Here is a 14,914-nt window from a genome sequence, read left to right as displayed (position 1 = left end):
CTCCTTCTGTTCTTCTGGATCAGTGAAGGTGTAACTGTCCAGTGTTTTGTCGCTGCTGTTCATTGTCTGCTCGTGTTCTTCATCAGAAACACTCGTACATATTCATATTCACCCCCCCCCCCCCCCCCCCCCACCCCCCCCACCCCATGTGTCCCATTATCAGTGGGATCAGTCCTTCACATTCATACATGTGTCCCCCTCCCCTCCCCTTCCTCTTCTTCTTCTGTGGTAAATTAACATGACTAAAGCACCGGGGCTTGTCCACACTCGTCCACACTCGTCCCTACATCCCCCGTCGTCTTCCTCTTCTTCTTCTCCTCCTTTTTATCTCCTTCTCTCTGCAGACTCATGAACACAGAGGACTCCAACACCTTTGTCCTCACGCTCTGCCTCTTCTGTCTCTGCTCAAATTAACTGTGGACGCTGAATCAACCCTCCTCCTCCTCCTCCTCCGTTCCTCCTTAAACTCCTTCTATCTCACAGTCTTCAGAGTAAATGAACGCTGGGAAACATCGTCCACACCTTTTCTTTTCTTTCCCATCAGACAAATTGACTTTGACGACCACAAATATGTCCTCGACTTCAGTCTCCAGTGAGAGATTTAACCAAAGAAAAGAAAAAAGAACAAAAAAGGCAAATGAAGAGGGGGGGCTCCTATTAATCCCCCCCTCCTCCTACTCCTACTCCTCCTGCCCCCCCCTCCTCCCGCCCTCCTCCCTCCCCCTCCTCTCCACACCCATCACCAATCAGCCCAGAGTAAATCCGCTGCAGATCTAATTACGCTGTCGTCTCCACAGACCTCGGCCTCCGTGAAGCCAATCTTCTGCTTCTTGTTTGAACAGGCTGATGAACTAAGGGACTCGATGGATATCAAGTCATTTTGTTTAATTTATAAATGGATTTTCCCCTAATACTTAAATTATCATCGGCGTGAGAGACAGAAAGAGGCTCAGTGAAAGAGTCTGAAACATGTGGTGAAAGCAGACGATGGAGGGGAGGACGGGCCGTCCACCAGGAGGACTGACCAGGAGGACGGCCCATCCAACGGCCTGTCCAACAGGAGGATGGACCAGGAGGACAGACCAGGAGGACGGACCAGGACGATGGCCCATTCACCAGAAGGACGGACCAGGGAGATGGATCAGGGGGACAGACCATGAGGACAGCCCATCTACCAAGAGGACGGAGCAGGAGGGCGGCCCCTCCACCAGGAGGACGGCCCACCCACCAGGAGGAAGGTCCATCTGCCAGGAAGACGCCCCTCCATCAGGAGGATGGACCAGGAGGAAGGCCCACCCACCAGGAGGACGGCCCCTCCACCAGGAGGACGGCCCACCCACCAGGAGGATGGACGACCAACCAACCAACCAACCAACCAACCAAAACTCACTAAATCCACTGAATGAGATGAACGAAGTATTCAATCTATCGACCAAACAGAACCTGAAACATCCACACAGGGTTTCACCAGGAGAACATCCCATAATAATACAACCCTTCAACTGAAATAAACATAGAATTAATACAATGTTTTCCAACCAGCATCTGGAGGTTGAACCTAAGTCTGATGGAACCACTTTGAGACCAGACCAGGTTCTTCTGATCTGGATTCCAGACGTGATCATATTTAAAACTCAACAAACCACGCCTCCAAAAGCTCTGGAGGCACCGATTGGTCGACATAAATCAGCAGACGCGCCCCTATATCCTGCGTCCTTTCTGGTGTTGGTCGTAGGTCCTACCTGGTTCGGGCGTTTCCGAGTGCGAGGACGACGAGGCCGACGACGCCCCGTCCTCGTTGACGGTTCCCTGTGACAGTGACATCCCTCGACCCGGTGGAAGCTTCATCCCCAGCTGCTCCGCCATCTCCACGTGGTCTCCAGGGTGGATGTAGTCGAAGACGCTGCTGCCCGTTAGCTCCACCTGCACCCAGAAAAAGACACACCAAAGGGTCAGTGTGGTCCACCTGAGGGGTCTGGGTCTGGTTTAAGGTGGATGGACCTCCACACAAGAGGTAGATCAGCAGGTCTGAGGATGTGGGTGGACAAAGACAAGTCCTGGTCCTGGACTAAAACCACCTTTAAACCACTTTAACAGAATAAACAGTTCTAGTTCTGAACTGAGTCTGACGTTGATCCAGGACTAAGTCTAGACCTGGATCTAACGTCTCCAGAAACAGGTTTAACTACTGTTATTTCTCAGAGATGAAGAAGGTTTTACTTATAATGAGGCAGATGTCGACGTTCATTTCTATTTGTTTCTGTTTATTTTGCTGTTATTTCTTTCTCCTTTTGTGCCAAACTCTTCATTTTACGTCTGTAAATTCATATTTCAAGTGTTTAAAAATCTTTTAATTTTAATATTTTAACACTGAATGAGAACAAATTCATACAGAGATGAAACAAGAAGTTAAAGACAACTGAGACTCAACGAAGAACGGAAATGAACAAACGGTCCTGCCTGTGGGAGGGGCTAAAACCAACCAAACAACCAACTAACAGACTAACCAATCAACCGACCAACCAACCAACTAAACCCCCAAGCAACCAAACCAAGCAATCAAAACAACCAACCAACCGACCAACCAACCAACCAAACCCCCAAGCAACCAAACCAAGCAACCAACCACCCAACCAACCAACCAAGCAACCAACCAACCGACCAACCAAGCAACCAAACCCCCAAGCAACCAAACCAAGCAACCAACCACCCAACCAACCAAACCCCCATACAACCAAACCAAGCAACCAAGCAACTAAACAACCAACCGACCCACCCATTATTACTTCGTGGTACCATCTTCACTTCCAGTGCTGCTTAAATAAAATAGAACATGAGATTTAAAGAATAAAAGCATGAACATGATGTTTCTACAACATTTGTTCGATAGTTCCTATAGTTGCACTGAGTTAAAATAAAGTAAAAACTAAAGTTAGAATAAAAAACAACAGCTGAAGAACAGCTGATACACCAGTTTATTTATGACCACTGGTTTGATGGCAAAGACGTAATCACATTTAAAAAGTTGGATTAAAGTAAAACACGTTTGGAAAATTTCATAAAGTTTTATCTGGATTTTATTCGGACATTTGAATTTGGATCAAAAGGACGACGGATAAATTCAATCCACTGAGGTCTGACTGTGGTTTCAGCTGGCACTCCTCTATTCACCTCCTCCTCTTCTTCATCTTCCTCCTCCTCCTCCTCTTCTTCATCTTCTTCCTCTTCTTCATCTTCCTCCTCTTCATCTTCATCCTCTTCTTCCTTTCTCCTCCTCCTCTTTGTTCTTTTCCTGTTCTTCCTCCTCCTCTACCTCCTTCTCTTCTTCCTCTTTCTCCTCCTCCTCTTTGTTCTTTTCCTGTTCTTCCTCCTCCTCTTCCTCCTTCTCTTCTTTCTCTTTCACCTCCTCCTCTTCATCTTCATCCGTGGTAAATCAGCTCTCGCTCTTTTCTTTTCTGGTGGAATTGGAATAAATAATCTTCTTTTTATTAAACACATACCGACTCCCTTCACCTTAAAGACTCTCATTAGCGCCGACAGAAGCGGATTTGTCTTCGTTAATTGGGGGATGAGACGAGGGAAACGGTCGTGTTGCAAATACACACACAAGCTTTTACTCGACGGCCGCGAAAACAAACTCATCACACGCATAAACGGATTCGTGTCGACGCGTCTGAATCACGAACACGCTCATGTTAAGGATGCGATTTTCAACGCCGTCGTGAAACTCTTTAATGTGTTTATGTTCTCTAGCGCCTCAGAAATACTGTGCACATTTATTCCCAGTCGCTAATTTGTGCATTGTGAGGTTTAGTGTGTGTGTGTGTGTGTGTGCAGGTTTTTGGGGGTCCACTGGGACAAAGGGGATTACATGGGTGTAATCCCTTTAATAAGAAATCCCTTTAAGGCAATTTAGTCCCCTCATAAAGTCTCATCTGGAGCAGAAAGTGATGATTAAGAAACCAGACTGATGGGCGCATCACACACACACACTCTGCTGCCGCGCAGACCCCAGTGCACCATGGGAGTTAGTGTTCATGTTTACACGTTACAGCGCTAATTGGATCTACATTGTTCTTCGTCGGAATAACACGCTGACTTTTAATCAATTAAAACTTGGCAGAACTATTTTACATAAAGTCACCGGTGAAGCTAATTACACGGCGGCGGCAGCGAGGCGGAGGCGTTCACACACTTTAAGGGCATTATCATACGGCATTCTGGGAAATATCCAGGACGCCATCGACCGGCGGCCACCAAACTTTTACCGTCACAGACCTGTTTTACAAACATTTTATGCGCTGGTTCTCATTAGTTTCTGTTGTGCAAATGAAAACATGTAAATGGAGTCTTGGACAGTTAGCGCTGAGGCCTCTGGGTAACAACACGCCGGCCCTTAGCGCTGAGGCCTCTGGGTAACCACACGCCGGCCCTTAACGCTGAGGCCTCTGGGTAACCACACGCCGGCCCTTAGCGCTGGGGCCTCTGGGTAATGACACGCTGGCCCTTTGTTCACATCAGAAGGTGAACTGCAGATGTTTAACGCCTCTACAGGATTCTCAGCACATGGACCCAGTGTTTTTATTCATTTGGTACTGACGCTAACAACAGAACCTGAACCTGCTACAAATAGATCAGTTTCATGATGACGTAGGACGTATGCTGCTCGTGCACCTTGGAGGCAGAAAGTACGCCAAGTTTGTAGCAAAGCACTGACTGTAAGTGTGAATAACACCGTTGTCTTACTGTGCTGTGGGTTGTCAGAACAGAAAGAACACACAGAAGGATTTAAACTTCTACAGAATTCCTGCTGGCAAACATCCCTTCCAGAAAAATCGGTGAAAATTATGGTTGCAGGCATTAAGACGCGAGAACTGGTCTGAGGAGGAACTTCAGAATGCTGGTCTGTGCAGTGCACACTTCAGATCTGTAAGAACTGGACATCTACCATACAGAGGTCGCGTTAACCAGAAATATTCCGCCACTGACAGATTTTTTTTTTAAAATGACGGAAAATTCTGAATGCCGTCCGTCATTTTGACAGATTAAAATACTGAGGGTAATCGTTGTTTAGCTAACTTTAGCTAAAATTAGATGCTACTTTGCTAGCGCAAACTGTGCAGACAGCTGAGTCTCCTTAGTTCTTTTAAAGCCCAGTAAATGTGATGGCACTGATAAACACAGTGAAAAAAGAGGGACGGATTTGGTGAAGGATGACGGACAAGCAAGTTATACGCCAGTTCTTACGGCATTTGATGCGTTGTATGTACGCATTTTCTACCTTTCATGTGTTATGGCACGTCAGTTTGTGTCCAGATCTGTGGCTCACAGAACCTGAACCCTGACCCTCAGTATTGACACTGCGTAAACACAAGGAAAGTTTAGAATGTCTACAGATAACACACCAATTAGAAGTGGCGTAAATAATTATGCGAGTCGTGATACTGCGTTGGTTTATCAGCCGGCAGCAACTACAGCTGCTGCGTCACTGAGATGTTTTTGAACATTAAATACTACTAAATATATCTCATTATCATTAAAAAATAAAAATTTGAAATGACGGATAATATTATGTTATGACAGAATTTTTACGACCCTGTCCGTCAAAATGACGGACTATAAAAATGTCTAGCGCAACATCTGCTCCCCACCCGTCTGTGACAGTCTGCTTTTCTACTATGGGACAGCCTATCCCGATGTGGTTAAGTCAAATTATGGAGCCGTGAAAGAGAAGATGGGATCAGCTTTTGGACAGAAACAGTTAATGGACAGTTTTACAGCTAACATATTCGCTCGTTCACGAGTTCTGGGGGAGAGCCTGGAGGTGTGTGTGAGCCGGCTGGTAGCTGGTACTGGTGTTTTTGCCTCCGAGGTGTGCGCGCATCACTGTTGTTAGTAAATATTGAAACTCATCTATGAAAAAAAAACGCTAAAATGAAGCATTATTATCTGTACAACCATGATCGTAAACAATGAAGCAAAAAGATTCGACAAAGAGTTTAAAATACCTGAGAGTCAACAAGGAATGGCAACAGTCCTGCCTGTAATGTACCGAACCATACTGTACTAAACTGTACTGTACCAGACTGTACCATACTGAAGTGTACTAAACTGTACTAAACTGTACCGTACCAGACTGTACCATACTGAAGTGTACTAAACTGTACTAAACTGTACTGTACCAGACTGTACCACACTGAACTGTACTAAACTGTACCGTACCAGACTGTACCATACTGAAGTGTACTAAACTGTACTAAACTGTACCGTACCAGACTGTACCACACTGAACTGTACTAAACTGTACCGTACCAGACTGTACCATACTGAACTGTACTAAACTGTACCGTACCAGACTGTACCATACTGAACTGTACTAAACTGTACTAAACTGTACCGTACCAGACTGTACCACACTGAACTGTACTAAACTGTACCGTACCAGACTGTACCATACTGAACTGTACTAAACTGTACCGTACCAGACTGTACCATACTGAACTGTACCGTACTGTTCGTACTGTACCATCATATTCCTCTTATCTGGGTCCAGGTGGGGGGGGGGGGGGGGCAGAGGAGAGGAGCCCTCACAGTTTTGTTTTTTTTTTAATCTCGTTACAGTTTTATCATGTTGCATTTTTGCGTTGTTGCGTAGTTATTGTCTATTTGCGACTTCTAATTAAAAAGTTTTTGTCTTGTGACTTAAATATCTCCCGCTGTTGTATCATTTTAATATAATTTACGTTTGTATCATTTTCATCTTGATGCAGTTTGTGTTGTAACTTTTTTGTCTTGTTAGTTTTGTCGTGTTGCATTTTTGCTTTGTTGCGTAGTTTTTGTGTTGTCGTGTGTTTAGTTTCATCCTTTTGTGTCATTTTGGTTTCATTCCTTCATCTTTACATCATTTGTAGCTTTTACATGACTGTCTTGTTGTGAATGCTCAATCGTTTTCCTCCTGTTGCATTGTTTTTTCCCTGCATTTTAACATTTATATCATTTGTCTTATTACGTAATTGCCTCTTTGTGACTTTTACATCATTTTCATATTATCGTATTTTATAGTTTAATGGAGTTTCATCTCATTTTGTTGACACTTCTATAGAATTTTAATTTTGCTGCATTTTCTTTTTTTGTTTTTTGCTTTGTTGGCTTTTATGTTGTTTAAGTCTTTTATTAAAATTTCATCTGGCTGAAAGAGTTTTTTTCTTCCTCAATATTTTACGTTATTTTTCATCTTATTCCATCTTGTGTTATTTTCGTTTTCTTTCTTGTTTAGAAAAATTCAGATGTATTTGGATGAATCTTCATTTTATTGCAACTACCTAAAAAAAACAAAAAAAATCTGATTTTTTGTCAGATTTCAGAATAAAAATGTCACATTTGACTCTTTTCATTAAATAAATGCTATTTAATTAATGGATTATAAGAAAAATTAAATGTAAAGTCGTGCCTTTAAATGAACCAGAAGAAAAAAGACAAACTTCAGAAGTCAGATGTGAAATAAATGAATCTACACTGTAAAAAATCTAAATCTGACCAAGTGTATTTTTCTCATTTCTAGGCCAAATATCTCATTACACTTAAAATCAGACAGAATCACCTACAGAGGAACTTCACAGTGAGATAAAAGAACTGGTTTATAGACAATAGATCTGGAAAATCTGATTTAAACAAATCTGACCAAGATCATTTTAACTTGTTCCATTGGCAGATTTTTTTTTCTTAATTCAAGATTTTATTTATTTATTTATTTTTGCTTAATTCAAGATTTTTTTTGCTTAATCCAAGATTATTATTGTTTGCTTAATTCTAGATTTCTTTTTACTTAATTCAAGATTTTATTTTATTTGTTTTTTGCTTAATTCAATTTTTTTGGTTAATTAATTTTATTATTTTTGGTTATTTCAAGATTTTTTTTCTTAATTCAAGATTTTTGTTTTGCTTAATTCAAGAATTTTTTTGCAAGAGGATTTTTTTTTGTTTTATTCCAGATTTTATTGCTTAATTCAAGATTTTTTTTATGCTTAATTCAAGATTTTTTTGCTTAATACAAGATTGTTTTGTTTTGTTTTGTTTTTTTGCTTAATTCGATCAAAAAAAACTGCCAATGGAACAAGTTAAAATGATCTTGGTCAGATTTATTAAAATCAGATTTTCCAGATCTATTGTCTATAAATCAGTTCTTATATCTCACTGAAAAGTTCCTCTGTAGGTGATTCTGTCTGATTTTAAGAGTGATGAGATATTTGGACTAGAAATGAGAAAAATACATTTGGTTTTTTCCAGATTTTTTACAGTGTAGATCTGAGGTTTAATGGAAGAAAAAGGAAAAAACAAACAAAACAAAACAAAAAAACGACAGAAAACCCAACATCTGCTTCAGCTGACTCATTAAACCTCCACTTCTGTTTCAGATAAAGTGAAAAAGTCTAAATAAAATGTCTGAAAAACAGCTGAACATGTTCAAGGGTTAATGATCTGAGTCCGACGGTCGTATTCATCAGACGTTTGTGTTCGTCCCGTTTCAACTAAAGGTTAAATTCTCCACATTAATTACATCCGACAGCAGCTTTAAATATGAACCAGGCGCCGATAAGATGCAAACGCTGTGGAAACGTCCGCCGCTATCGCCGTCATTCTTATTTCCTCTTGTCACTCGATGTCCTTGTCTCGGAGGACGAGCGGCGCAGATAACGCGTCCGCTGTGTTTTAATAAGTTTTATCTGAAAGCTGCAAACAGACAAACAGCAGCGACGGCGGCACATGCTTTCACTGAGAGGGTGACAGGAAGCAGACGACGACGGGGTCAGAGGTCGACAGGAAGCAGATGACGATGGGGTCAGAGGTCGACAGGAAGCAGATGACGATGGGGTCAGAGGTCGACAGGAAGCAGACGACGACGGGGTCAGAGGTCGACAGGAAGCAGACGACGACGGGGTCAGAGGTCGACAGGAAGCAGATGACGATGGGGTCAGAGGTCGACAGGAAGAAGATGACGACGGGGTCAGAGGTCGACAGGAAGCAGACGACGACGGGGTCAGAGGTCGACAGGAAGCAGATGACGATGGGGTCAGAGGTCGACAGGAAGCAGATGACGATGGGGTCAGAGGTCGACAGGAAGCAGACGACGACGGGGTCAGAGGTCGACAGGAAGCAGACGACGACGGGGTCAGAGGTCGACAGGAAGCAGATGACGATGGGGTCAGAGGTCGACAGGAAGAAGATGACGACGGGGTCAGAGGTCGACAGGAAGAAGATGACGACGGGTCAGAGGTTGACAGGAAGGGGATGCCAACGGGGTCAAAGGTTGACAGGAAGAAAACAATGATGGGGTCAAAGGTCGTCAGGAAGAAGACGCTGATGGGGTCAGAGGTCAACAGGAACCAGATGACGACAGGGTCAGAGTTCAACAGGAAGCAGACAACGACGGGGTCAGAGGTCGACAGGAAGGAGACAACGATGGGGTCAGAGGTCAACAGGAAACAGACGATGACGGGGTCAGAGGTCGACAGGAAGCAGACAACGACAGAGTCAGAGGTCAACAGGAAGTGGACGATGACAGGGTCAGAGGTTGACAGGAAGTGAACACCGATGGGGTCAAAGGTCGACAGGGGGAAGACGACGACGGGGTCAGAGGTCGACAGGAAGCAGACAACGACGGGGTCAGAGGTCAACAGGAAGAAGATGCCAATGGGGTCAGAGGTCGACAGGAAGCAGACAACGACGGGTCAGAGGTCGACAGGAAGTGGACAATGACAGGGTCAGAGGTCAATAGGAAACAGACGACGACGGGGTCAGAGGTTGACAGGAAGAAGACGCCAACAGAGTCACAGCTCTACAGGAAGAAGACGACGACGGGGTCAGAGGTCGACAGGAAGAAGACAACGATGGGGTCAGAGGTCAACAGGAAGTGGACGATGACAGGGTCAGAGGTTGACAGGAAGTGAACACCGATGGGGTCAAAGGTCGACAGGAGGAAGACGACGACGGGGTCAGAGGTCGACAGGAAGCAGACAACGACGGGGTCAGAGGTCAACAGGAAGTGGACAATGACAGGGTCAGAGGTCAATAGGAAACAGACGACGACAGGGTCAGAGGTTGACAGGAAGAAGACGACGACGGGGTCAGAGGTCGACAGGAAAAATATGATGACAGGGTCAGAGGTCGACAGGAAGTGGACGCTGACCTTGCCGACGGGGTCAGAGGTCGTACAGTGACATACGTGTCACATGACCATATATGGACAGCAACCTCAACCACATCCAGCAGGTTTAGGGTGAAGTCAGCGTAGACCAGGATCCAGAAGACCTGGATTAAAAACCTGCTCTTACAGGATACGGTTCCAAAACTATGGCTCAGGGTCCAAATGGGACCCAGAGAGTTTTTTTATTGGGTCTCCACTTATTAAAGAGTCAAATATGTCTGGTAAAAAAATTATATTAGACTGGAAAATGAGAAACAAAGGCCAAGGTTTGGATTCCAGGTGTGGAAAGTGTCATCAATCTGATCAATAATGAATATAATCATGAGGATCAAGTGTTAGTTTCTGCTTCTGCATGTCTGCAGTTTATAAACGCTAATAAAGTTCATGTTAATACTTCAAAACTTTTCTATATGTTTTGCTATTTAAATACCATCATCAACATGTCACAGTCATGAATTAGAATTTAAACACCATGTTTTTAATGTAAACAAATGAAGCCCAACATATTTTTCAATGCAAAACACATAATTTTTAAGAAATATTCTACATATAAATTCTATTGTTATTATTATTTTTATTCGTTCCTCCTGTCTTATGTCAGTGATTAACTCCAACACTGGCTCATATTATGATTATTGTTGGTTCCAGGTCAAAGGTCAAATGTTAAATGTGTCAGTGTGTATTTTGTACTCATTTGGTCGAAGGGTATTCACGTAGGAATTTAACACTGTTTATTATGGGATGGATTTAGTGGATGGATCAGAATTTAAACAATCAAACACAAATGAACTGTTGAATTAAAATAATGTGAGCTTTAAAAACAGGAAGTGTAAAGTGTGTATAAATGGACACCAGGGGGTTAAATGCACATGTTTTCAGTCTAAACCTAATTTGACGGCGACACCTGGACCCTCAGACCTGTTCGATTCAGGTCTGACTGCATTCAGGAACTTTTCCAGATGCACAAACACTGAGGAAAAACTGCACCGACAGTTGAACAGATCTGCTGTTCAGCCTTCGTGAAATAAGAAGTCTGTTGTTTCTGTTACGAATAAAGGAAACAAATAAATCCTGACAAACAAAGCACGAAGAAACAGCCGAAAAGTGAAGCGTCGGAATCCCATTAATCAGCTTCTCAGCCTGTGGATCAGACTTTAATTAAAATGGAACCGTTTTAAAAGGCGCTGCTGAAAAACAGTAAAAAACCTCCGTGTGACTTTGCAAAGTACTAATCAAATAAATTGATGTTGGCTCGCAGGGTTCAGAATTAATTACAGCATTAAACATTAGCTAAGTGGGGTAATATTCCAAGTTTGATAGTGCGTAATTACAGCGCTGTTAATGATTCACGGGGCGTCGGCCGAGGAACGACGAGAAACCACCGACGACGACGACGACTCCGGTGTCAAAAACCTGCAGAGAAACTTCAGTTCGTCCTCAAAGTGCGAACGACGCCTCCGGAAATGTGAGGTTTATAAACTTGAAGGTCTGGGAAAGTGGAAAATAAACGACTGAACAGGATACGAACGATGACATCACACATGGACAGGGTCGTCTGTTCAGTCCGTTAAGTTTTTGTCATCTTTTATCCTGTTTTTTTTTCCTTTTTAAATCATGTCTTAGTTTGTTTTTTCTCTGCTTTAGTTCAGTTTAAGTGTCTTTAATTTGACTTTAGTCCTGTTTTAGTTGGGTTTTAATATCTTCCACTTTAGTTTTTACTCTGTTTTCGTCCAATTTTACCATATTTAAGTCTGATTTCACCAGTGCATCTGCAGAATTAAAGTTATAGACGAACAAAATATATGAAACACTTTTTAAACAGAACTAATGTCTAAGAATCCCTTTGTTTTTGTTTGTTTTTTGTTTGTATGTTCAGATTGTTGTATGTTCTTGTGGCCTTGTTGATTGCATGTTTGATCTTTGTTAACTGTAATCTTTGAAATAAAGATAAAAAAAAAAAAAGAGTCTGTCTGGACATAAAACAAACACTTAGCCTGGTTCGGAACGTTTTAGTTCAGCTGTGATTTTAACTTTATACATACCGTCCTTTCTGCTTATATATAGTGTATCATATATGGTTTATGTGCGTCTGTGTTTCTTTTTCTCACCTGTCTGAGGTGGACTTATCTGCTGAACTTCACATGCATCACCCTTTAAATGAGTTCCATGTAGTATTACTGTTCCACCTGTGACCAGCAGGGGTCAGTCTGGTACCAGAACACACTAAGAACCACCAAAACCACCGAAACCACCAACGAACCAACCCTGCGGATCCACAGACTGGACCCGTAACTGAATAAAGGATCAAACCGATCGGTAGAAACAGTAAAGACGATGGTAAAATCAAACTAAAGGACGATTAAACTAAAGTAAAATTAACACAAGACATAGTTTGAATAGAACACGTGGTAAAAACAGTATAAAAGTTATTAAAACAGATTAAAATCTAGTAAAAGAAGTGTAAAAGTCTGTAAAACCAAACCATTTACTGGTTAAATCAGACTTAAATATGGTTAAACTGGACTAACACAGACTAAAAACTAAAGTGGAGGATGGTTTGAACAGAATAAATGTGGGTAAAACCAGGACAAAAGATAATGAAAGTACACTAAAAGATATTAAAACCCAACTTAAACAGGACTGAAGTCAAATTAAAGACAGTTAAACTGGACTAAAACAGAGTAAAAACAAACTAAGACATGGTTTAAACAGAAAAAAAAACAGGATAAAAGATGATAAAAACGAAACCGATGAAAGATCAGATCAAATCAGTCAAATGTCTAAAAATTATGGACAGTTTTCTGTTACATTTAAAAAACTGAAGTCAAAGTGTTTTCTATAAGGTCACACATACGGTGACCTTTGACCTCTACAGGCCATGAATATCTGCATGTTTAACACAAATAACATGCACACACACACACACACACACACACACACACACACACACACACCCTGTTGACTTGTTCAAACAGTTTCATCCTGTTATTTTGTTATTTTTAACTAAAATCGTCTGAATCTACTTTAAAAACAGTCTGTTCATGAACAGACGTTAATGTGATGTTCAGCTGTTCCGTGTGTGTGTGTGTGTGTGCGTGTGTGTGTTAAAGTGTGTGTTTGTGTGCAGTAATTGCGCATGCAGTAAAAGTGTGTGTGTCCAGTCGACAGGACGAGTGTGTTATCAGTCAGATGAAAGGGACAGATCTGTGTTGGCAGTAGAGTGGTGTGAACACACACACACACACACACACACACACACACCAAAAACACTTTCCTTGTCAACAGCTCAGAGGATGAAGAATGAACAGACCGATATGAACCCTTCAACACTGAGTGTGTGTGTGTGTGTGTATGTGTGTGTGTGTGTGTGTGTGTGTGTGTGTGTGTGTGTGTGTGTGTGTGTGTGTGTGTGTGCGTGTGTCAACTCTGATAGATGTGATTTATTCGTCTAAACAAACCCTCATCATCTGGACTCAAACAGACTGGACGCTTATCTGTTAATATTTACATTATTTACACTTTTATATATGAACAGATGATTATATATATATATATATATATATATATATATATATATATATATATATATATATATATATATATATATATATATATATATATATATATATATATACAGGGTGGGGAAGCAAAATTTACAATGAACATTTAGTTGTTTTTTCTCAGCAGGCACTACGTCAATTGTTTTGAAACCAAACATATATTGATGTCATAATCATACCTAACACTATTATCCATACCTTTTCAGAAACTTTTGCCCATATGAGTAATCAGGAAAGCAAACGTCAAAGAGTGTGTGATTTGCTGAATGCACTCGTCACACCAAAGGAGATTTCAAAAATAGTTGGAGTGTCCATAAAGACTGTTTATAATGGAAAGAAGAGAATGACTATGAGCAAAACTATTACGAGAAAGTCTGGAAGATACTATTAAAGAAGAATGGGAGAAGTTGTCACTCGAATATTTGAGGAACACTTGCGCAAGTTTCAGGAAGCGTGTGAAGGCAGTTATTGAGAAAGAAGGAGGACACATAGAATAAAAACATTTTCTATTATGTCAATTTTCTTGTGGCAAATAAATTCTCATGACTTTCAATAAACTAATTGGTCATACACTGTCTTTCAATCCCTGCCTCAAAATATTGTAAATTTTGCTTCCCCACCCTGTGTGTGTGTATGTACATATATATATATATATATATATATATATATATATATATATATATATATATATATATATATATATATATATATATGTGTGTGTGTGTGTGTGTGTGGGTGTGTGTGTGTGTGTGTGTGTGTTAGTGCTGGGCAGCCATTACATTTTTTAATTGCAATTAATCACATGGATTTCTGTGATTAATCATGATTAATCGCATAGTTATATTGGGGGGGGGGGGGGGTCAGCATCAACAGTGTGTATTGCCTTTAAGTGATATTTCAGACTTGAAGTACTCTGGTGATAAAAATAATTCCACATTGCAGTGCTTACAAGCAACTGTGTCCTTCTCACCCCCACCATCTGAAGACATTTAAAATGAAAATGTCCATGGAACAGACCGCTACTTTTCTCCATGTTTATGTCCACACCAGTTTATTTCCACTTGTGAGTGACTGACAGGAGTCTTAAGCCCATTAATCAGTACTAATACTAATAAGCCCAATAATATGTGATGTTCAGTTGTTCAAACTA

The 14,914-nt window shown here is 41.5% G+C and overlaps 1 protein-coding gene and 1 long non-coding RNA gene across 2 annotated transcripts in view; both read right to left on the bottom strand.

Annotated features, from left to right (window-relative positions):
* Nucleotides 1–14,914, bottom strand: part of LOC115416341 (neuronal PAS domain-containing protein 3-like) — a 111,120-nt gene that overhangs the window by 53,701 nt on the left and 42,505 nt on the right. The window contains exon 3 of the mRNA XM_030130090.1: nt 1,743–1,923. Within this exon, the coding sequence (XP_029985950.1) occupies nt 1,743–1,923 (181 nt within the window). The remainder of the gene's footprint in view (nt 1–1,742; nt 1,924–14,914) is intronic.
* On the bottom strand, nt 2,209–11,042 carry LOC115416348 (uncharacterized). The gene is made up of 3 exons (XR_003934958.1): nt 10,918–11,042; nt 2,315–2,316; nt 2,209–2,219 (listed from the first exon to the last, which is right to left on the bottom strand). It is a non-coding gene; the product is annotated as an uncharacterized LOC115416348 (long non-coding RNA).

This window comes from Sphaeramia orbicularis, unplaced genomic scaffold (genome assembly GCF_902148855.1).
Source record: "Sphaeramia orbicularis unplaced genomic scaffold, fSphaOr1.1, whole genome shotgun sequence".
In the NCBI taxonomy this organism is placed as follows: Eukaryota; Metazoa; Chordata; class Actinopteri; order Kurtiformes; family Apogonidae; genus Sphaeramia; species Sphaeramia orbicularis.
This window is presented reverse-complemented; position numbering and strand designations above follow the sequence as displayed.